The sequence below is a fragment of the Vigna unguiculata genome, chromosome 5 (genome assembly GCF_004118075.2).
Source record: "Vigna unguiculata cultivar IT97K-499-35 chromosome 5, ASM411807v1, whole genome shotgun sequence".
Classification (NCBI taxonomy): Eukaryota; Viridiplantae; Streptophyta; class Magnoliopsida; order Fabales; family Fabaceae; genus Vigna; species Vigna unguiculata.
Window position 1 is genome coordinate 41905734 of NC_040283.1, and position 26201 is coordinate 41931934.

Sequence of the window (26201 nt, forward strand, 5' to 3'; positions counted from 1 at the left end):
ACTTTGATTCATCGAATTACTAACTAGTAATGGAATAGCACCTGCAAAACCTAGTCATGGGAAGCAAGTAAATGGTGTAACTCGGATGTATAGATTATTAGCACTCAAATTGCACAACATGCTGCAATGGACATGAGTACACTCGCTTAAAGAGAGATTGTGTGACCAGAACAAAAACCTAGTACTGCAAATAATATACAGGACCATCATTATTTGTCACTATACAAAGACTACATTTCCATCAGGTATCATATAAACATCTTAAGTAAAACAACCTGAATGACAGTACATTGCTGAAACCTACAAATCTGTGCCCTTTTGCAACAGAACTACAATGAACTCAGTTGGGGTTGTGATGATTGTCAGATGGAGTGAACATTTTCTTGATGGCCTCTTCCTTCTCATCAATGAAGTTAAAGAAGTTAATAACAACCTGGGAGCAATGGCTGCCTGATGGTTGTTGTTCTGAGGACGAAGAAGCAATATCCTTTTGCTTTTTCTTGAAGCGAGCGTATTGCCGAATCATTCGCAGCAGAAACACAACAAGTGCAGCAAGAGAGACAACACCACATGAGAGATAGAGGCCCCAAAAGCTAACCAAGTGAAGCTGCTCAGGCTTGGAGTTGCTTGTCCTTTCTTCAGGACAACCCATTTTACAGAACCACCTCTCATGTATCCTATGAAGATCCCCATTCTCAGAAAGTTTCAAAATTGCTGTAGACATGTCAAAGGCAAAAGGAGATTCTCTTTGAAAAGCCTGATGGGGTGTTACAAAATGTCAGGAAATGTGAAATATACCATAGAACATAACTACACAACAGATCATTTTTATGATGTCCACTCTCCAAACCCAAGTGACCAAAAATGTAATTAAGGACTGCATATAGCACTTCTCATGTATGATATGTTAGGAATTCAAGGTGAGTTGAAGTCCTACATCAGGTAAAGTTTAGGAAGATGACTAGTATATAAATTAAAGGAATCATAAGCCCATTGTCTTAAGATGTTAGGCTCAAAGTGATATCCTGGTCTCATATAAACTAGTTCACGACTCATTAGTACCATATCTCCCCAATGTCTCCCCTTAGAAACCTCACATGATAGACCACCACATGCCATATCCAGCAATCCCTTGAATCATAGAAATACCACAAAGATAACCCTTTGTTTCAAAATCAGTTCTAAGAATTTAGAAAATCATATATTGCACAAAACTCTTCTTGTTAGATGTTTTTTCCCATTAAAAAAGTACTTCTATTTTAGTCTGGTTTAAAGATACAAGTTGCTATTACAATCTATATTATCATTATCATGACGAATCCGGAGCATTTAATTTTAATCATATATACTATAATATGTTACTTTGATATTCTAGTTAGATGAACTTACAAATCCCCAACTGTTTCTTGCGAATGGCTGTCCAATGATACCAAAATCAGTTTCTTTTGACAGAAATAACTCAACATACGGAAGCTCATCTACAATAGCTGCAACACCTCCAGCAGAAGGTCCCTTCTGCAGTGCTAAAGCATATTCCTCAGGGGAGCCTAGTGGAACAAGCCTTGATTTTGAAATATAAAGATTATCTGCCATATAGCTGTAAGCAAATGACCCCACTTGGTACCCTATAGGCCAGCTACTTGCAATCAAGCTCTCAATTCCTGTGATGGGCGATGAAAGCTGCTCAACCGTAAGAATTGAAGTCAAGCTTGCTGTATAGCTAGCCGTGATCACCATCAATAGAAAAAGCCACACTATCATCACCATTTTAGAAAGAGAGCTTACGGTATCTTCCTCTGATTTCATGACAAAGTGAAAGATTATCAGAAAGCATAATAAAGATGCCACAAATATCATTCTTCACAATACAATGATGAACACCACCAAAAAAGTTCATAACCAGTTCGGTTTTTTCTTTGTTATATATATAAAAAACACTTGGGAAACGAGAGGGAATGGATATTAGCTGACATATTATTTGGTTGACAAGTTGAACTCGTGGATTAATTATATGATGACCTTGAGAAAGAAAAAGAAAACAAAGGAACTATTAGACTTTGGAGTAAGATGTTTCCTTACGATTTTTCTTAAACAGGGTTGAGAGGCTGAACCTGAAAAACAACAAAATGACAACATGGAGTTAGAATCTAAAACAAAAGATGAACATTGGGGCACCTATTGCTGCATCAAATTCAATAAACTGGCTGTAGAAGGTAACCATATGACGCTGCAAAGGCTTACATTATCATTGTTATAATTTGCTTCTTAGGAGGACCACGAAAGTCATTATTGACTCGGTGCTCAAGAATCCATATAACAATTCCAACCACCAAAAATGAGGCAGCAGTAGCACACCACATATCTGCTGTAAATGGTTTGAGGAACACCCAAGCACTTGATCCTGCTTTGTTGATAGGAGCCACTATGACAAGGCTAGATGATGCAAAAGGCTGAGAAAAATCCACAATCCTAGTACGGTTTGTCACAATTGCAATGTCTCCAACAACAGCATCATATACCTAAACAATTTTCAAAGATTACATGGTTAAAAAAAAAACCAAGACAACACTGAACAGAAACCAATGCTGCTGATTACAATTTTTTCAATTTTTGTTCCCTTCTTTTCTCACTGCTATTCTACCCAAAAAACAAAAATATAAAAGAAGAAGAAAATGAAAGGAAAGGTGAAAAATTTTACAAACTTTGGAGCAAGAAAAAACATAATACTATTTCATCCATCAGAATTTTACGTATAGCATAGCTGTTTTTTTTTAGTAAAAACACTGAAGGTCAACTCAAAAACAATAGTAACTAATTTTGAGTAGATACATATGAATTAACCAATGTGAAGAATGTTTCTTTTTTCATCATCCGTATCACTTACATTATCAGCAACCATTTTCACAAGTTCATCGTAATTGGGATTTGCTTTACCATTGCCGAAAGGCTTGAATACAAAGGGAACTTCATATGGAATAAATTCTAGGGCTTTCATGAACACATCGATGCAATACCCCTGAATATCATGACTATTTGGCACTTCAGTTACAAATTCAACAAAACTTGCTCTTTTCGGCACTCCAATTCTCAGTGGCTTGGTATTATCAGCAATCACCCAGCCACGTGGTCGATCTGTCTTTCCACCAGGCCAAGTAATGTTGTCAAGCTTCTGATCTTTGGAAAACCTGCTGTGTGCCCTTTTTTTAAGAGTTTCAGGTGGTACAACTGAAAATCCAGAATAATTAGACCAAAACCCAACCCTAGTAATTCCCAACTGATTGATATTGATAATATCATAACCACGACTCACAATATTTCTGTCAGAATTAAACAGAACTTGACCACTCACACCAGTAAAATTTGACTGTAATAATATCTTGACCAGATCAGATCCACCAGTGAAGATTTTGAGTTTGTCAAGCTGAACGCCAATTCCTTCTGTTTGAGATAGCTTATAGTTATCATGAGGCATGAAGGTTAAATTATTTACTTTGATGAATTTATCAATTGAAAGTGCAATTGCCCAAACCGTGTCATAAGCAGAAAATCCATAGGAGTTCAAACTAGTATTTGTCAATCCATCTTTTTGCCTTTTCATCCACCGAGAAATGAAATCTCTCTTTTTTTGGGAATCCAAAATGTGTTGCCGAAGACCAACAACCCCTTGGAGAACACTGAAAGAGGTTTGATTCACTAGGGATAATGAATCTAGTGTAGCTGAGAGCCAATCCGTGACAAGCCAGACGTAATCCTTGGACATCATTTGAAGTTTATGGGCAATAGAAAAAATTCTCAAGCTTGGATCAGGGTTGACATGAACAACATACACACGAGGACCAATCAATTTAGATTGATTGAGTAAGTTGGTGATTTCAACCGGATCAAACTTAATACTCAAAGGCAGTTTATAAGAAATTTTCAATCTCCTTTTTTCAAGTTCATCATTCAAAGCAGATACTCCATTTCTTCCATAATCATCATCTAAGAATACAACAATGACCTCTTTCCATCCATTAAAGTCAATTAGATCAGCCATTGCAGTCATTTGTGCCAAGTCACTTTGCGTAGATCGAATAAAGAAAGGAAACTGGAGTGAGGACAAGGTTGGATCGGTGGCAGCATATGAAACAAGAGGAACTTGGAGAGCATCAGCAATTTGAGAAACCGTGTGAGCTACAGCGGATGACTGGGGACCAATTATGGCTGCAACTCCTATCTCAAGTAACTGAAAAGCTGTACAAAGAGAATAGATAATGAAGATAATGCAAATTAAGGTAACCCCATGTTTAAATTTGGACATTTTAATCCAATGGACAAAGTTTATGCATGGCCTTGACCAAGTCCTACAGTAGACCAAACCTAAGAATGCACCCAAGTAAGTCTTTACTAAGCACAATACTCAAGCCTAGTTTCTCACCATAGAATAGCTCACACCACGGGCCAATCACTGCAACTGGTTTATCCTACTACACAATTATCATAGGCCAAGACCAAAGAGATGATTATAGTGTTTCCTCAAGTGAGAAAGGCACCGGACCCGCCCAAAAGGTGGGAACAGTTAGAGGACATACTCCATAGATATGTGCAATCCTCTCCTTGGAACTGTATAACCTTGGAATATGATAAGCTGTTGCTAAAAATCTAAACATGGTGTAATCATCATAGAAAAAGATGCTGTATCATAGTATAAAAAAGGCATATTACCAAGCATGATTAATATTCATTAAACAACATAAAAAAGTTGATGCTGGCTGAGAATTAAGACGTAAGAGATAAGCAACAATAGGAACTAAAGGAATTCAAGCTTAAACCTAGAAACAGCTAAAGGGGGGATTTCTATAGTTTACTACTCCAGCAACAGTAACAGCAACAAGAAGAAGAAGAAGAAAATTGATGAGGTTCAGGGTTGGCACCTCCAATTGATCCCAGAAAAGCATTGCACATGGCATCCTTCATTATCAACTTGAGTTCGGTTCCGTTAAGAACTGTGGGATTCTTATTGACATCAGAAATGGCCATTTCCATAGCTTCCTTCGCAACTCTACCTATGACCGAATCGAAAGCAAAAACCGCGCCAATGTTCACACTGGCAGGCGTTGTGCTGTGAGCAACACCACATATCCAAATCCATGTCACAAGGTGCAAAACCATGAATTTCTTCATGCTTGAATCGGAATTTCAAGTGACCACAATTTTTTTTTTTTCACCGTAAAGACCCGAACTTGCAGACACCCAGCATCCGAAAGCGCAAAAACATGGTTGAAATCGAAGAAAGTTTACACTTTGATCGGTGCCCAGATGAGTGTAGCTGGAAAAGCAGAAGGACAACCATGCCCTGTAGCTTAAGAGTTGGTGTTGTGAAGTTATAAGCATTCAATTCAACCCATTCACTGGTATATAAAAGAGATGTTATTCCATTTTATTCCATTTTTCCAAGAGATTGAAAAATGATGCGTGGACCCAGAGAAAGAGAGAGAGACAGATGTATATAATATACCACATATATCACACTAAAAATAAGATTAATGTTATTTAGACATTAAATATAGAGAAATGTCGATATAAGACTTTATTATTGTATAAAATATTTTTAACTAATTATAGAAATTACGACTAATAATCTTTTCTCATCTTCACAAAAGATAAAACGGCTTGTTTTATTAATTTATAGTATTTAGTGACCAAGTTTTTTTAAAAAAAAAACATTTTAATAAAAATAGTTACGAAAAAAAGTTTCTCCATAAAGAAATAAATGTAGTGTTTTTCAAATTTATCAAAAGAATAATATAAATAGTAGCGTAGATATTAACATGTTTTAAATAGTCTATTTGAAAATGCTGTATTGCTAACATTTTTAAAATTTACAGAAAAACATAAAAATATATGAAGAATAGAAAGAAATAGAAGTAAACAAAATAAAATAAAAATTATTATAAAAATGTATTGAATATATAATATTATTTAATGAAAATAATGGTAGTTGACAATGAGGATGAACTCTGTGTGTGTGTGAAAGTGAGGCACCTCCCAAGGATGTGTTTCAACACGGCATGGTTGTCGAGAATGTAAATTCCGTCAAAGCGAGGTCAATTTTTTTTGTATTTATTATGCAAAAAGTTGCTTTTATTTCTCACTCTTTTACATCTGATACTAAAGAAAACATGATTGAAAAGGACTTTAACACGAATGTATAAGTTGTCTTGGTTCTTCTCTTTTGAACGAGAAAAAAATAGAGATTTTCTTAAAATATCAACCAAAATTATTAACAAAATTAACCAATAAATATTGCACGTTAATAACTTAATTAAAAAGAATATAAATTCAAAACTTAAATTAGGAATGATAAAAAGATTTGTTTTCGTGAGTATTCTTTGAACACATATCTATTTTGAAGAATAATCTTTATATTAAGTGGATCGTATATGAGTATGAACAATAATGAATAATTTCACTTTTTTCAATTGAGTATAGAGACTAGAATGAAAAATATATGTATGTTTATCCCGTTCTTGTCATCATATATGTCCTGATACCTATCCTTATCTTCATTTTATTCTTATTTAAATTACTAAAATATTCGTACTTTATTAGATAACCTAAGACACTTTTATATATATATATATATATATATATATATATATATATATATATTCAATGATCATACTAGGTGCTACTTTAGTTTTAAGCTTCATACACGTACTTTTGATTATTTTCTAATTTTAATTATTTCAATTTTAAATGAAATTGATTTTAAATGTATTTTGATGTTAACTTGTTGTCATGTAAGGTATATATAAGTATACCTCTATATACAAACCAAATAAATTTTTTGACTGTTTGACTTGTTTTATATCCATAAATTTAGTCACTTGTGATAAGTACTTTCTACACATTTTATTATTTTTATTTATTATGTACTTTTTTCACATGAGAATGTTTAACTCTCCCAATTTCAAGGTTCAGTAGTGTAAACCTTTCATTTACTAGTAATACAATGAAAATTTATCTTTTTTATTCTTTTTTATCCACAATTGTTCGGAAAACATATCATCAATGAAGAACATTATCGTATTTACCCCAAGAATTATCATACTAATATAGAAATAAAATTAACACAAGGATACACAAGAATATACATGGAAACTCCAAAACCAGAAAAAAAAAATTATGATTGTTGTTTGATGACAACCAAAGAATAATACTATGTAAAAATTTATAAAACACATAAACCACTCTCGCATGCCTTTAACTCTAAGTACACTCACACTCTCCAAAGTATTAATTTAACCAAAATCTCACAACACTTGGCTACAAGAATATAAGAAAAGTCAAATACAAACTTAAAGTGTTTTTGACTAGGACAAACACCATGTACTTAAAGTCCATTATATAGTTACCAAAACCCACTCCCTAATTTATCCTAGATAATGTGGGATTTTCCAAGACATATTACAATCATCAACCCAACAATTTCCACCCTGGTTAAAATAAACACATCTCCATTGCCTATACTAGCAATCATACTCCACCATAGAGTATATTCACTTAGAATTAAACCATCCCAAGAATTTACATGCACCTTGCATCAATGCTAACCAATGTTTGTGAATAATCACTGATGAGTCATTATTTTCCCTTATTTCATTGTCTTTTGTGCTCATCTTGATGGTTGTTTAGTGCTTAATTGTCTTTTATTAGTGCATTTTCATCAATTGGGCTTCATTGGGCCATTATTCCGAATTTTGAATAATTTGGCATTAATTGTCCTAATTTTCATTTCTAATTACTTTTAGGTATTTTGTGAAACAATTTTGGAGCTTGGACACTAATCTTAAGATGAAGAGATAGTTGCCACATCCTAGTCACGTCTGTCCATGTCATTTCCACGTTATTTAAGTGAATGGGCCAGCATTTTGGCCCATAGTGGTACTTTTGTAATTTTGTTGACCAGAATGACATTTTTGTAAATATGTGGATCTGTGGTGAGGTGGTCACCAAATATAGGTCTCAATTTTCATGTGGCAACCACCTTCTTCTTCCTCATACTTCATTTTCACTTTTTTAGCTTTGGATGGTGATCCATGGAGGTGTCTTCCTCATTTTTGCATTTTAGCACTCTTTATTGATGTTTTTATACATTATTAACAACACCCATTGTTGGGTTTGTGATTTTTTCACATTTAGATGGTTGGCTATTTTGATTTCTGATTTGTAAGCACTTGGAACAACACTTATGTATGGGGTTTTACGTTTTTTATAATACAACAACCATTTTTGTTCCATTGAAGCTTTAAAAATCTTGTTTTTCTCTTTAATTTACGTTTCTTATGTGGAAGATTAGACTAAGTTGTAACCACAAAGCATACTAAGAATATCATAACCAAACCATAGCTTTTATACGACTTGTAGGGAAAAACGCATCATCAATGAATAACAATATTGTTTTACCCTCAATAACCACCCTACTAACAATGAAATAAGATTAACATAGGGATACACAAGAATATACACAAAAACTCCAAAACCAAAAAAACAAACCATGATTATTATTTAATGACAACCAGAGAATAAAACTATATGAAAATTTGTACAACACTTAGACCACTCTTCCATGCCATTTGATCCTAAGTACACCCACATTCTCCAAAGCAAAAATTTTACTCAAACCTCACAACACTCTACTACAAGATTATAAGAAAAGTCAAATATAAGCTTAAAGTGTTTTTTATTGGGGCAAAAAACACCATAGATTTAGAGTTCATTATATAGTCCTAATATCCACTCCCTAGCTTATCCTAGGTGACGTGGAACTTTCCAATACATATTATTTTCATCCGTCCAATATTAATTTTGTTTCTCCCTCGAACAATTTTTATTATCTCTCAACGATTTGACTAGTTGTATATCTCCAATGATGTATCAAATTGTTTCTATGACACACATTTGATATTTTTTTAATATTTTTATTGGTTAATTTTTATTTATAATATATTTTATGAAATTTGATAATATCATATTTTATTTATAATATATTTTATAAAATTTAATTAATTAATATTGAAACAGTAAAATTGTAGTTATACATATGAGTACGAATGAGAATGAAACAAAAAAGTATATACCTATTATATATTATATATAAATGGGATAAAAATAAGTACAAATTTTAATTTCAAGAATTTGGTGAGACAATCAAATGGCTAGTCATACCATCATAAATTAAAAGTGAAGAATTTATCTCTAATTTTTCAAAATAATGTATCTGGGTGTAATAAAAGAGGAGGTACGAAATTTTCCACAATTGATTTTGGTAGGAACTTTTGAGGAATTTGGCTCTTGGGTAACTTGATTGTCACCTTTTCATTTTCATCATTAAAGCTTCTAATATGACACATGATCTGCTATAAGATAACGCATGATCTATAATTTTGCTCTCTCACCGAAAAAATATTAGATGGTGCAAAATTGGTATCCACTATATATATGACACATTCAAAATTTTCCAAAAGAACAACTAAATTGTATATTTCTGTCTCATGAGTTTGTTTGTTGTAATGGTGAGCAAGTTTTCAGACCATTTTCGAATTATTATTGGATATAGCAAGTTTGTCAAGAATTATTTCCATGATTTCTCACTTTTTTGCTCACTAGGTTATGAGACCCTTTAACTGTTATTAAGACTCTGTTGCTGAAATGGTAGAGGAAAAAGAGAAAATGAAAACAGATCACATGTACATATATCCCCTGTAATGTGATCCCTAAATTATTGAAATTAAATATTGATTGAAGTAGAGCTTAACTAATAACAGAAAAAAAAAATCTAACACAAAAAGGTAGAAAATATCTCTAACAAAAATGTCAGAACACACAGAAAAGGAAGTGCTAGAATAATAATAATAATAATAATAATAAACAAGTCATCCTTCTTCAGTCTAGTACTGCTGCCTCCTTCTTGTCCTCCCATACGCTCAACCTCTTGGCTGCTTCCTCCACCTACAATCAACAAAATTCACATCAAAAAATTATCCCTTTTCTGCATTCTTTTAAGCATCAAAACCTGTCTACATATTCTCTTTTACCTCTTTATTCCAGTCCGTTCTAAATGTAACCCACAATAGAATCACTGTTTGCATGGCTGTGCCACCAAGCATTCCCAACCATATTCCCTGCCACGTAAAAAAACAAAGAAAGTGTATTTATTTCTATCGAATACAACTTTTCAAATGAAAAGACCAAAAGTATTTACCTTGGCACCGTAATGGAAAACAAAGCCTAGAACAGCACCCACCGGTAACCCAACTCCATAATAACAACCCACGTTTACATAAGCCACGAAAGCTTGCCAACCACATCCAACCGCCACCCCTTCATTCATACACCATAGGTTAAAATTCATGCAACAATAAACCAAGAATTAATATGATTATGAAGTAATTAATATTAATTACCAGATAAGACGGGCTGAACGCCGTTGAGGAGAATAGCAAGAGCAAGCAGAGGGCAGAGATCTGAAACTGCAGCAGCAACCTCTTCACCGCCGGTGAAGGCATAGCTAATGACATCCCTGAGTGCAAGAATCACCACTGCTATAATAGCTGATATTATGAAAGAAATCGCCGTCACCACCACCACCGAAAACGACGCCGATTTTGGATTTCCTGCTCCCAGTTCGTTACCCACCCTCACGCTGCATTCATCAATCATCATTAAATCTCTTTTATAACTTTCTACTCTTTATAATAATTATTTTTTTTAATCATTTAATATATTTTTTAATTTTAATTTAATATAACTTTTCGGTTGTGTTTGATGATTCTCCGCCTTGTGGTTTGGAAAACTGTCATGCACACTTTTTGGAAATTTTGTAAGAAATAAAGAGACAGAATCTAACCTTGCGGCGGCTTGGAATCCAGCAGAGATCATGAAAAACCAGCCAGAAATGGTAGTACTGCAATAACAAATGTAACAAGAGTAAAGTGCTTGTTTGATGGGGTTAATTTTGAAAAAAATATAATAATTTCCCTAAACTAAATAATAGTAAACACACAATTTAAATAAAATTTAAAATCAATCTCCAGTATTGAAATATATTTTTATTCGAAGAAAAATATTAATAAAAAGTAAATAAAATAAAGGTATTATGAAAAATTGAACGGCATTCCTGTAAAGATTTTAATTTTAGACTGTAACGGACCTGTATCCAATTTAGCAATATATTCAGAGTAGTCTAAATAAATTCTTAAAACACTTTGTGTATAAAAATAGACTATTAAAAATATTCTACTACTTTAATTGTTTTCAGAAAAGTATTCTTAATTATTGATGGTCCTTTTCGGTTTAAAAACAATGGTAAGAGAATACATTAATATTGTGGGATTTTTATAGTCTTTTTTATTAATGGGAAAATAAAGTGAGATATTGATGCATGTTATTTATTAGAGGTGAAAAATAATCAATCAATATAATACACCTTATAGATTACTTAAACCCGTTTCTATTTTTTATATTATATTTAGTTTAAATATATTTTTAATCTCTAAAAATATATTATGTTATTACATTTTTTTTCTAAATTTAAAATTCACTATTTCAATGAACAAAGTTTCTTTTAATCATTTGTCCAATCGTTTAAATGTTTCAAAATATTTTAAATAAATAATATATAACTGAATTTTACGTTTAAAAGTTGTTAAAATAATTATAAATAAATAAATATTTATTTGAGATTTGGATTTTGTTTGGATGGGAAGAGAATGAAAAAGGAAATTAGAAGTGAAAGAGAGTGGAATGTTCGGTTGTTTGAAAGGAAGAAAAGAGAAAAAGAATCAAAAGAAAATTTATGAATGATTTGATTTATGTGAGAATTTTTTTATATTAATATATAAAAAATAGTTAGTAGAAGAAAATTTTAAAAATAATTTGATATTAAAAATATAAATCAGACTTAAAATAACTTTTTAAATTCAAGAGAAATTTACCAAATTTAGATAAATAAAAAATTTATATTTATAACAAAATAACTAATTAAAAATTTAATTTACAAAATATTAAAATTAAAATTAATCAATTTAATTTTATTTATCATTTAATATTTTGTATTTTAGTCATATGTTTTATCATAATATAAAACATAATTATTAATAACATATTAAATTAATTTTTTTATTTTATTATATTTATTTAAATTATTTGTTTTTATAACATAAAATGTATATTAATATAATATTAAGTTATTTTATTATATTTATTATTTTAATATTTTTATTTTATTACAATATAAAATGTATATAATAAAAATATCAATATTATCTATATTTTATATAGCTAAAACGCATTTTTTTAACATAAATTTTATTTATTATTATTATTATTATATGTATAATCGATTATACGCACTTTATTAGCAAATCAAGGTATATTATAAGAAAAATATTAAAAATATTTGTATCATATATGCGTAGTGTTTATTAATAATGATTTTTTAATTTTACTTCAAATGTATTCGTCGGTTAGTGTGTAGAAACAAACACAAGTTTATGTTAAAAATATAGAATTGAATAGACTATAATATTAATAATTTTGTAATTATAACTCATGCAAACAAAATGTTAACAACTATTCTAATGATATATGAAACACATGAAATATAGTTTTCGTTTTAAATTATAAATATTAAAGATTAATTTTAAATTTAAATAAGACAAGTTAACTTACTCATTTAGAAGAGAATATTTATATATGATCATAAACCCCAACTGTCGGGCACATGGAAACATAGGGAACATGGCGTACCGGAAGGGGACAACATAACTGACTTTTGTTTTGGTACATCCTTTTGGCATTTTATAAATTTTTACATCACCTCATCATATTCACTTTTTTATCTTTGATCTTTCCTTTTCTTTATCAAACTTATTTTTTTCAAATAACTATATTGTCTTTATCTTTTATCTCTTTTTTTTTCTTTACCATTACTAAACTTCATTCTTTCAAATAATTATATTATCTTAAAGTAAATATCGAGTAGTTATATTGAAGATCAGAAGAACATTTCTCGTCTTAAAGATGGACAAAATAAGATGGTTGGTGATACTAAAATGGGTTAAAACTTACCTTAAGTTATAATATTGTTATATGTTTATACTTTTAGATTTTTCTAGAATATTTTTTAATTTTAAAATAACAAGCTAATGGATCCATCCGCTTCGTCCTAATCCTAACATGTCAGTTTTAACAAGTTAGGGGTAATAAATCAAGATGCACTATAAATTAAAAATTTTATTACTTTCTATTACAGCACAGTTACTTCAACTTGAATGGAAGGTTTTTATATAACATTGTATTTTATAAATATTTTATTTCTAATTCTTCTTGGAAGAAGTATTACTTTTAAGATAAAAAATGTGATCTACAATTTTACTTGCTCACAGTTTTACATGGAATAATTCTATAAGATTAATGTTTTAAAATTACAAATTTTACATGATTCTTCCAATGATATCAGATAGATTTGGATAATCTTATTACCTGATCCAAGTAAAAATATTTGAAGTTGGATTAGGTCAAGCTTTTAGACTTCTTTTACTGACATCAACTAGTTGAGTAATTTTAATAATAGATTTTGAAATTTTTTTAATAAAAGTTTGTAATTTTAAGATATTTTAAAATTTACATTTAATTAATAAAATGAAATAAATATTTACTATTTAATAGTTTTAATTAGATTATAATGAATTTCACAACACAAAAATCAATTTAATATATTCAGGTTTAAATTAAGTGATTATCTCAGGGGACGAATACTTGACTGGGACCTTGACTGGGACGGGACTGGGGATTGCAGTGGGCACAAGAATCCTGGAAAGGAATCATTAAACTCGGGAAAGGACAAAGAAAGGGTGAAAGGTAAACAAACAAGGGTTTTTGTTTTTTTTCTTTTAACAGTCAATTTTACAGATATTTTAGTTATTTAAAAAGACGTAAAATGTGTAAAAATTAACCAAGTGTCAGAACAATAATAGGGTATAATAAATATGAAAGGCACAAGAAAAGGACGTAATAAAGAAGAGTCATAGAAGGTGACAAAAAAGAATTAAAAACTTACCAGATCGAAAGAGAATCAAGGGCCAATTGAGGGTGAGGGAGCAGGCCTGCGAGCAGCACCAGGATTTGATAATACCACGTTTCCAAACAGAGCATAACAGCGGAAGCAGCAGACAGCTTGAAGAAGGAGGGTAACCCGGAAAATGCCTGCCACGTGAACCCCTGCCACGTCTGCTTGCACCTCGGGCTCTTCACGATGTACACGAACTGAGCAATCACGATGATCCACCAAGAGAGACTCAGCGTCAGTGACGCGCCTAAGAGACCCATCCCAATCTTGTACACCGCCAACCAGCTCAGCAGCAGATGGACCAACAACGCCACACCTGAGATGATTGCGCTTGGCGCCACTATGCTCTGCGCCTGCATAAACTTCTGGATGGGGAAGTTCACCGCGTACGCGAAGATCTGAGGAATCAAACCGTAGACGAAAAGCGCCGCCGCCGCCGCGATTTCCGCCGATTCGCCGAGAAAAAGTAAAATTGGCTCACTGAACACGTATATGACCGCCATGACGATGCCGGCCAATGAAAGGAGCACCGTTGAGCGCTGCATGTATACGCCTAGCATCCCGAACTTCTGTGCACCGTATGCTTGTCCGCATAGCGTCTCAACTGCACTCCCCATGCCTAACTGCAATTAGTTTCATGTTAGTTTCTACAATCATTTTTAATTAATATTATGCATTTGGATTGCAGTTAAAAAAAAAACAAGTTTCTTCTGTTTGAACTAAAAATGTTAAGAAACGTTTAACGAGACTTTGAATAATATGTGAACAGGCATTTAGATCTAAACGGGAAAACAAATACATTATATATCAAGTTTTCATAGATAAAATTGTAAAAGTATAAATCATGTTTTCAGCAAAATTAATTAAAAATTTTGAAACATAAAAGTTAAAGAGCTTTTTAATAAATAAAGTAAGATAAAATATTATTTTATTTTGGTTTAATTAATTTTTTTGTCTCTCTTTTAATTTAAGTGTTAAATTGTTATTTCAACACTGATTTATTTTATTTATATAATTAACATAATCATAATATAATTTTGATAAAAATTATTTCAAAAAATTTAATAAAAAAAATTAAATTACATCATTTTTTAAAAATTGAAACAAAATTAAAAATTTATAAAACTAAAAGATCAATTTAACATCTTAAAAAAAACAAAAAAATTAATTAAACCTTTTATTTTATATAAAATAGATATAATTTAGGTTTAATAATTAGTAATTTATTTTATCACTCATTTTTCTTTTTAATATTTTTAAATAGTGTGAATTTGGTATGTCTTTAAAAGATATCATAATGAAAATTGAGAAGTTATCATTATTGGGAAGGCATCACGTGTCAATAATAGCACGGCTTCCGTGTCTATCAGGAGTTTATGGCTCTCAATTTTTTTATAAAAAAAAAACTAATACATAAATAATTTTATTTTATGTACTTGGTCTCCTAGATTTGTATATATTTATAATAAAATAAAATTAACATTCGCAAAAATATTTGACAAAGATCTATTACTATATGTCAAAACTTCACAAAAATAAATAAAAAATATTCAGAACTTTTATACATAACACTTTTAAACTGAGTTAATATAATTTAACAATTGATTTATTTGAAAAATATTAAAACTCAATCTAATTAAAAGATATATAAAGATAAAAGTAAATATAAAAAATTACTACTTAAATATATTAAAATATAATTATAAATGGATTACATATATTTTTAATTTTTCAAGTTATATAAAATTAGAATTTGTCTTAAATTTTAATATAATTTAATCTTCAAATTTAAATAAATTTAACTTTTCCAATCCCAATAAATTATGTTTAAATAACGTTTTAAGTTAATGTTTAAATAATTTACACATTTAAATTTAAATACTAACTTAAAATATTATTTACCACTTCAAAAGTTAATAAAATTAAATTAAAAAACTACGTTCATTTAATTTTTAAATTTACAACCAAAATATATAAAAAAATTTAGAATGAAACCACCAAATTTAAATACTAAAATGTCAAATCTAAAAAACTTTTTAATTGAATGAAAATTGTTAAAATTAATAAATATATTCTAAAATGCATGTAGGTTGAATTTAATGAAGTGAGTGCATATACCATGAGACCATAAGCTAAGAGCTGGATGCCGGTGTTGCCGAGGGAAGCGGCGGCGAGTTCAAGATTACCGAGGTGACCGGAGAATATTTGCGTGGACATTGACATGACGTAATTGATGACGTAGACAAAGATGGCAGGGGCGGCGAGGACGTAGAGGAGCTTGACCTCCACCCACAAAGCGGCCCCGACACGGCGGAGGAAGGGGAGGGTGTCATCGGTGAGAATTCTCTCAAGTTTCCCATCGGACACGTGCTTGGAATTTGAGCGAGGAGTTTCTTCCCCTGCAGAAAACCCTGACAAGAGCGGTTCCGTCCCCGCTGAACCCATCGATCTAAATAGAAATAAGTAACTATTAAAGTGAGAGGAACTGCAGAGCTTTTCTCTCCGGTGCTCTTTTCTAGGTCCTCTGCTATATATGTTTATACAAAGGGTTCAGTGGTGGTAATAATTTTACACTGTTGCGTGCTCTTACCCTTCACACTGCACACTCGCAATGACAACTCACTCCAATCACCATGTCTGTCAGTATATTATTATATTATTCTATCACAAAAGTTATGCTGCAAAAAACAAAACTGTAAACTAAATGTGTTTGTTTAAAAAAATTTAAAAATAAAATAATTAATTGAAAATAGATGATAAACAATTTCTAAAATTTCTCTATGCCTAAAATTTTTTGATAAGAAAATATTTTTAAAATTTTATTGATAAAAATATATATTTTTAAAATTTGTTTTCTCACTTATCATCTTGCATTATTTTAATCTCCCCCATCCCTCCTCTGCTCTCGTTCACACAGTATCTACCATTCAATTTCGAATTTTTTTGTTGAACTACCAGTTTTGGTGGTCAATAAATAATAAATATATTTTCTACTTTTTATGGTATTAAATATATATTAAATACAAAAAAAGAAAAAAACATTCTAATTGGTATTAAATGTATGTACAACACAAAGGCATGAAATAATGAAAATAAGGGGAAAATAAAAATAGCGTGTTAGCACTTTGTTCCTAAACACGCTGCTATTAACCGGAAGTTACCGTATGTTTTCTTCTTTTATGATAGAAGATAGTCTAAGTTTACGTTTAATTAGTATCTAAATGTAATTTTGGTATCTATTTTTATAAATATGCAAATTGAGTCTTAATTTTTAAAAAATGTCTTAATTAGAGTTTTTTAAGAAAAAAATTATTAGATATTTAAAATAACTTACAAGATTAAGTATTGGTATTTATATAAAAATTTAGTAGTAAAAATCATAAATAAAGTTAATGACGTTAATAATTTTTTTTCTAAAATAACCTAATTGAAACACTTTTCTTAAAAGTTGAGACTAGATTGACACTTAATTAAAAACAAGCAATAAACTGACACATCTGAACAAAAGTGAATATCATCTAACTAATTAAACATAAGTTTATGACAGATGAACACAGTGTAAAAAAAGATATAATACTCCTATGAATATAAAAAAGAAATGTGAAAAATTTATATATATATATATATATATATATATATATATATATTTAAAATATTATTAGAAAAATATATATAATGTTACAATAATTTTAATGTAACAAAACACATGACTAGTTAATTATATTATGAAATTACTTTTGTTAAAAGGAATATACAAAAATAATTTGTAATGATAAAAGAAGGTCATTGTATAATATATATAGTGATCTGAAAACCAAATTAAAAAATAAAAGCTTAAGAAAGTAAAATATAAAAAAAGAGTATTAAAAGTGAAAAAAAAAAGTGTTATGAAACAAGTGACGTGTTACAAAAACATTTTATAAAGATTACATAGGTTCTTATCAAGTCAAAATAAAAATAAGTAGTACAAGTGTTTGATTAAAAGTAATTTTAGGATAAATGATATCTTGAACAATTAATTTATTAAAACATGTAGAAATGAGATGGAAGCGCGTCTAAAAGAAGTTGTAGTTTATTTATAAACATCATTATGTGTTACATAAATGAATTAATATGTCTATTAATAAGTAAAAATTTAATTTAATTTTACAAAATTGATTTTATAAGATAAGATTTGTATTCACTCATATTTAAACTTTAATTCATAGTATTCATACCGTAAAATTCATACGTGATGATCTCTTTCTTTCTTTTTTCTCTTTTTTTTTTCTTTCACACTTCCGTAGTCTTCTCATCACTTTTTCCTCTCTCAAATTTGACCTCCAATTTCTCATATTTTTTTAAATTAAATTGTATTATGGTGAAATTGATGAGCTAAAGAACATTTAGGACCAATCAATTCTATATTTCGGATAAGTTCAATTTTTACCTCTTTTTCATTTTGTTTTGTCCTTTAAATATGGGTTTCTTTGGTTGTATGTTGTTTTTCTATTTTATAGATAGATCTTTATTTTTTGGTGGTCATGAAATTGTGTTCTAATAATTGATGGTAGAAATGCTATTGTATTTAGTTTTTCTACCTTATAGATGAATCTATATTTTTAGATGATCTACCTCATAGATGAATCTCTATCTGTTTGTGTAGATAGACTAACTAGATCAAGTTGCACAAATATTCACAAGCCATTAAAGTTTGAAAAGTTTCAAAGACTAAAAACAAAAATTGGTATGTAAAAGAAATTTTAAATTAAATTAAAGGAGAGAAATATTATTGTAATTTGAAATAAAGAATTGTCTAGAATGACTTTTGAGGTTTCCTAAGTAAAGTCTAAAAGATATAGACACTCTTAATTAGTGAAGTATAGGGATGACAAAAATATTCATATCCGTGATTATCATTCGTGAATAAAATACATTATGAATAGTTGATATTCCTAAGTAGCGAATATTTTAATACCTATTTGTACACAAATAAAATACAGATATTATACTATTTGTGTCCACGTGTATATGTTACCAATAAAAAATTAAAATTTAACTTATATTTTATTAAGTTAAAAATAATCAAAATTAAAATTTAATTTGTATTTTGTTAGGTTAAATTTAATTAAAATTAAAATTTAACTTACATTATATTTTTATATTTTTTTTTTAATTTTTATAAAATTTGTAAGTATTTACGAATACCATCAAGTCTTTTATTTAAATAGATATATGATAAATAACAAATTTTTATTACAGGTCAAGTAACAGATAAATACCTGTATTCAACTTGTTATCATCTCTAACAAAGAAGAGGTAAAAAAATCCATAGTAAAATTTTAACAAGAGAAACTCCTAAAAAATAATTTAAGTATCTCCATTTAACACTTAAAAAAAAGCCATTACGTTTGACATATTTGAAGTAAGAAACCCAATATATTTGACATATTTTAAGCAAGGGAAATTGAGTTGTTGAAACTACTTCTAGGGTCTTCCGCTAACAATAAATGTGCATGTGGACACATTAATGTTATGGAGATATAGCAATTGGTCTGAAAATTTGTTGAGTACTGCACACACTACGACACATTGCTCCGATTTATACACAAGTCCCCACCTCTGAAACGACAGAAAAATTATAAACAATATGAGCCAAGAAAAATAGAGCTACAAACATGTGGCCAAGTGTACCACAACAACAAGGATGTGTCGTTGCAAGTGGCTTCAAATCTCAATATACAATGAAACGACATTTATTATGAGATATTGAAGTTTCATCTAGCTCACACCCCCATATTCTGACGTAAAAAATGTGCATATGTTTTTTTTAGCTTGATAGAATGGGAAAGCTTTCTCTGCTTTGGGATTAGGAGACTCCAATTTTGATGTGATAATATATATTATTCTTTACTGTTAGAAACCAGTTAGTCAAATTCACTAAATTTTTATTTTAACTTATATAACAAATGATTTAGAAGTAGAACTTACTAAATTTAGCACATCAATACAATTCTTATTGAATTATCAAAAGGAAAAAGCGAAACTTTCACTGTTAAAAAAAATTGCTTGATTCAAAATTTATTAAATGGTGATGATTATAGAAACAAATTATTTATTTTTAAAAAATATAAAAATATTTTTTATTAATTTTTAATTGATTATATGACATGAATGATATTTTTTTATGTATCATATATTTGATAAATTTATAAAGATATTATTTTTATATATTATTAGATAGCAATCATTTTTCATTATCATTACCAAAAAAATATATATTCAAAAATCTCACGTTGCACGGATAGAAAAACTAGTATAACTAGTAACAAGAATGCTAACTAATATTTAAGAATATTATTTAAGTTATAATTAACGAATATTAAATTTTGTAAAAAATTATAGATTATTATAATATTAAATGAATTATGATTTTAATAATTATTAATGCATTTTTATTTTATTTAGATAATAAAAAAATAATTATATTTTAATGTTGTTAAAAATTAAAATATAATTAAATATAAAAAATTTAAATTAATAAAAAATAAAATATTGTTTTTTAATTAATTATTTTTTATTTAAAAAATAAATAGTATTTTATTTTCTGGTTATTTAAGTTTTTCATGTTTAATTATATTTTTTATTTTTAATAACATTAAAATATAATTTTTTATTATTTTTTTATGAAATAAAATTTTAATTATGTATAATATTTATAATTATTATTATCTTTTAAATAAAATAAAAATACATTCATAAATTTTAAAATCATAGTTTATTTAATATTATAATTATTTATCAACTTTTACAAAATTCAATACTCATTGATTACACCTTAAATAGTAATTTAGACACAGCTTAACATAACCCTAAAACTTATGTCAGTTTTTTAATTTAATTTATTGTCATTTCAATCACTAAATTACTTAGATGTCATTTGTTGTGTTTCTTATTCTGTCATTAAAATTAGTGATTAAATGACCTATGTAAACAACAATTTTCGGCTTATGATGGTTTAGGTCTGGTCTTTCCGTAGGTCCCAGGCCAACCCATTAGAGGATCCCAATACCCCTTCACTTGCCTCATTTTTTCAGAAACTTTCTCTCTTCCCTCCCACATAGTGCTGAAGGAGCTCTGCTAGGGCACATTTGGATTTCCCTCAACGAGAATCGAACCACCTCCAAGTAAGTAGAAATCAAAACTCCACTTCGTTTAAAGTTCCTTCCACCTCCTAAGCTTGAGTTCGTATTGGTCCTAATCGCAAACCCTCTTATTCTTGTCTGCTATGTTTCCAGCTTCTTAAGAGCTGCTCATGGTCTTGGGATTCTTCCTACTACGTGCTTTCGTTCCCCTAAGCTCAACTTTACTCAAGGTAAGGGAAGCTAGGTCTTTTCGTGTTTTTAAAGTATGTGGTCTGTTTTTGCTCTGTTTTATGCTTGAAATGAATTAAAAGTGCTTGTGCTTGTATATGAATGAATTGTATGGATGTGCTTGGTTGTCTTTGGTGTTGCATGTGTGGAGCAGTGATGAGAGCTGATATTCTCGCCCAAGCGAGCTCGTCTCGTCTAGGCGAAAATAGTAAAAGCTCGCCCTGGTTTTGCTCGAGCTTCTCGCTCAAGTGACCAACTCTGGTTTTGAGCGACGCATCGTCTCGCTCAGGCGAGAACGGCTCGCCTAAGCGAGTCCTCGAGGAAACCAGTGGTACCCTCTGTTTGAGTCCTTGTTTAAGCGAGTGATTTTTATTTTAGGCAAAGAGCGATCTCGCCCAGGCGAGAAGGGCCCGCTCAGGCGAGAACTCGCAGAGTGGCCACTGTACCACTGTTTCAAGTCTCGCTCAAGCGAGAATGCCTAGCTTAGGCGAGACAGTTGTTGTCGCCTGGGCGAAGGTTTTTAGCCTGAGCGAGAGCAGTGAGGATTTTTGCATTTTATTTTCCCTGTTTCTGTTATGGCTGGATATTCTTATGAACATGCATGAGTTATTTGAATTGTATGAACTGAAAGTAGCATGATTGGATTAATTTATGGCATGGAATTGTTGAATGATGGTATTCTGGCATGAGAATTGGATGTACGAGATAAAAGTGGTGGTGTGTAGTGTATATAATTAAGGTAAGGTAAGGATTCAAGTAAGGATTGCATCCCGAAACTCTAAAGGATCAGTTAGTCTCACGTAGAACAAACTGATCCAAGTGGTGAGAGTAGCGGAAGGCCCTAGTCTTTGGCAGGATAATGGCCTTAGATGCTTCAAGGCTAACCTTGTGTGTGGTAGGGCAAAACAGTAGAGGCCACCACAAGTGCAAGCGTCCAGTGAATCCGATCTTATTATATTTATCCGAATAATTGAGTCATAGTGTCTTGCTTGTTTGCTATAACATTACTTGTGCCTATCGTGTTGCATGTTTGGGATTGTTTTGAGCTATTGCCTGTTGTAATATGTTAAAGTTATTTGTACACTAGCTTATCCTTTCAATTGTGTTTGTTTCTTGTATTGTTTTCTCTTTCGCGATGATCACCTTGTTGGTGGGAGCAAATGGAGGAATGTTGAATGTAGACTTGACGGTGGCAGCGATGCAGTTTATATGACCTGTTGTATGTGGCTCTTAGGAGCAGTTTTAAGGCTCTAATGCCTTTGTAACCCCTTGCTATATGAGCAACTTCTTTTGCTTTAATCTTTAGATTCATGTCTAGCTCAGGGCATTATGTTTGGTATGCTACCTTCGTGGATGACTATAATAGTAGATTCTGTTATGTGTATTGTTCATCTGATTGCTCTCTATTATTATAACTTTGTGATGTTTTAATTTAATAGATTTAATCTATTTAAATGGGATGTCACAACCTACGTCTTTTAGTGATTAGCATATACAGTTATACAACTTCCATTAACATCAATTAAACTAGTATAGTATTGAGTTTATACTAACATGAATGTTTATATTTATTTAAAATTTATTAAAATTTAATTCAAAACAAAAAGCTACATGATAAAGTTAAGAAGACTCCTATCGGAATAAAATACTCACCCATGAAGTTGATTTCAGACAAGAGAGATGATACTTTTTTGTCTTGTTTCGTGTTGAAACTTATGTGCTTCAATATTTTATTTCAGATGGAAGATACACTACGGTAACCATTCAAATAAATCTTAAAATACTTTAATCTTAACAGGTTTTACACTAGTATTTAATTAACTTTTGTTATCAGTTTATTTCCAATAATGGATTAATTTAATTACTAAAATAATTTATAAATTTATCACTTTAAATAAAACGTTAAAGATTTTTTTTTTCTGTATTATTATATAAAGAAATGGTATACACATTTTCTTCAATTTTGTCGAAAAAGTTTTTTTTTTTTAAATTTAATCATCTTTCTGATTTGATCATTTTTTAAAATTTATTAATTTCCTAAAATTAAATTAATTTTTATAATAAAAATTATCTATTAAATAAAAAAATATTTATAATAAAATGGAAAAAATTATTTATTTATTTTTATAATTATAATAATAATAATAATAATAATAATAATAAATTTACTATTATTTGCTATCTTATAAAAGAGAAGTAAAGATACATACACTTTTTTATTAATATTTACTAAAATGTATAAAAATGATTCATCTTCTGTGTTAATACCTCATAATTCAAATTTTACTCCTTACAATATAATTATTTGTTAAACTTTTAAAAGTTAATAATTATTTTTATCTATTTTTTTTTCTTATTCATCAATAGTTATTTTTTAAGTTTTTTTATTCATTTATTTTATTTTTAATAAATATAAATAATAAATATAAATTAATTTTGTATATTAACTAAAAATATTATAATATTATTATATACTAATATAATATCATGAATGTGTTTATGTTAGTATTACACAACGAGAATACATTATATTATATATGTTATATGTTAAGAGGTAATTATTATACCGTATACTTTAGCAAGGATGAATTTACCTTTATGTAGTCAAAGGACATATGAGCTCCTAAACTTTCTCATATTTTTTTTTATGTAGTATTGCATAGCATACAAGACTTAAAAACCACTAAAAAAAATGAAGACCATTATATGTTATATATTTTCGTCGTACTAATGGCTATGAATTTTCTGTTTTTGGTGGTTAATAAATGGTCATGATAAATGTGGCAACAAAGGATTGCTTGAAAAGGACTCTGATTGCGTCTAAACTAAATTCATTAAAGATAATAATAATTACTGGTATTTTGAAACTGGGTGTTCAAATCATAAGACAAAAAAAATATAGTCCAATAAAAGGTGAAATTTGTTGATAATAACCTATTTAGGCTAAAGGATTGGGCACAAATTTGATTGGAGGAAAAGATGGAAAATAAGCATTCATAATAAATGTTTTTTATTACCACAAATGAAAACCAACTTTAAGCTTTGGATAATTAATGGAGAAAGGCCATGGCATGAATATGAATCAGAATGGGATGAAAGTTTACTATTGCAAGAGAAAACTAATTTTGAAGGTTCATTTGAATATGCCAAAACAATTTCAGGGAAAAGTTATATCTACTATTGCTTATATTTTGAACAAAAATCAAACTAAGAACCTACATTATATGACTTAAGTGGAAACATGTGGAAGAAAACATGGAGTAAGTTATTTTAGAGTGTATCTAATGAAAGAAGAAAAAGGTTGGATGACAAGGGAACACTAATGGTGTTCTAGAAAGGAGTTAGTGGTAGGATTATCTTTATGAGAGGTTGATTACATTAGTTACAGCCTTAATGAGAACATGTCAAGTCTTATGGCTTGAGAACTTGGTATGAAAAATAAAAATTGGAAGATAAGAGCCAATGAAAATACTAATAAACAACAATTTTCCTATAAGCTTAGCTAGACATGTTATTGCTGATGGAAGGATGAAACAAGATTTTACTTCCTATGAAATCATGTTAGCAAAGAAGAATTGGTGTTAAAATATTGTAGTACCAATTAACAACTGGTTCATATTTTATCAAAGTCAACGCAGATGATGTGAAGTTGATTAGAGAGATAATAGAAAGTATTGCAAACAATTCAATTAGTGTTGTATTATATGATAGTTAGTAGGTGTTCACTACGTACTTGTAATAAATACTTTGTAATACTTCTATAAATAGTAATGATCTATTCTATTGTATGTGAAATATCAAATTTTATATTAACTATATATGTCTTTTTTGTCGTCTTCTTTTTTCTCGATTCTTGGAAGACTATTTGGTACTTTCCAATAAATTTTAAACTTTTAAACTTGAAATACTCTCTTTTACAATATTTAAATAAGTATATTTCAAGATTGGTTTAATAACTTTACACACTTAAATCTCAAGTGGCGTGGCTTAAAACGTAAAAGTAAAAACTGAGACATCAATTATTGATCTTTAAAAACAAGAAAAATAGATATTAGATGTAATGTTGAAAGTCTTGACATGAACAAAATCTTTCACCGTTAACCACTTCTATCAAACGACTATCAGTATATTTGATATGTTAGTTGTATTTATAAGTACAAATGAACCCGTTTTTTCTTTTAATTCATCACCATACATAATTATTTAATTTTTTTCTCAGATTTATTTTCAAAATGTTTCTTTTTTCTTTCAGTTAAATGAGTTTAATTAATACGGTTGTAAAACTAGATTTACTATTGCACATGATTCTTAAGTTGGGAATCTATACTTTTATGACCTCATATTCACATCTGATTTAGTATTGACTATGATGAAATTATTTTGGAAGTGGTTGATTTTTTTAAATATAATAAATATTTTTACTAATTACCTTTTATCTATTTCATTATCAATTTTCTGTACTTATTACAAATAAATATCATGTATTTTATTATTGATTTTCTGTAATTTTACAAATAAGTCTATAATTGTTTCAAATAGAAAACATACAATTGCCTTGCCTATTTTAAACGTTGTGGTTAACATCACATTGTATCTTTTACAGCAGTAATTGGTGGATTATTTTAAGGAACATGTTATTGGTGGTTTCGGACAACGACAAAAACTATAAGCCAAGGAGAACGGAAACGTGTCATAAAAAGTCAGACATAATGCTATATCCACCCTGTAAACATAAT

At 29.5% G+C, this 26201-nt stretch overlaps 2 protein-coding genes across 2 annotated transcripts; both read right to left on the reverse strand.

The window, feature by feature from the left end:
* Positions 1-72: 72 nt before the first annotated feature.
* Positions 73-5404, reverse strand: LOC114184982 (glutamate receptor 3.7). The gene is made up of 6 exons (XM_028072432.1): positions 4914-5404; positions 2885-4233; positions 2242-2519; positions 2080-2111; positions 1390-1796; positions 73-757 (listed from the first exon to the last, which is right to left on the reverse strand). Exons 1-6 carry the CDS (start codon positions 5161-5163, stop codon positions 341-343), a joined length of 2733 nt encoding a protein of 910 aa, XP_027928233.1. The 5' UTR covers positions 5164-5404; the 3' UTR covers positions 73-340.
* A 4311-nt stretch (positions 5405-9715) lies between these two features.
* LOC114183373 (protein DETOXIFICATION 40-like) lies at positions 9716-16716 on the reverse strand. The gene is made up of 7 exons (XM_028070382.1): positions 16232-16716; positions 14105-14736; positions 10892-10948; positions 10449-10687; positions 10247-10365; positions 10080-10166; positions 9716-9993 (listed from the first exon to the last, which is right to left on the reverse strand). The coding sequence occupies exons 1-7, from the start codon at positions 16556-16558 to the stop codon at positions 9928-9930; spliced, it is 1527 nt and encodes a 508-aa protein (XP_027926183.1). The 5' UTR covers positions 16559-16716; the 3' UTR covers positions 9716-9927.
* Positions 16717-26201: the final 9485 nt, after the last annotated feature.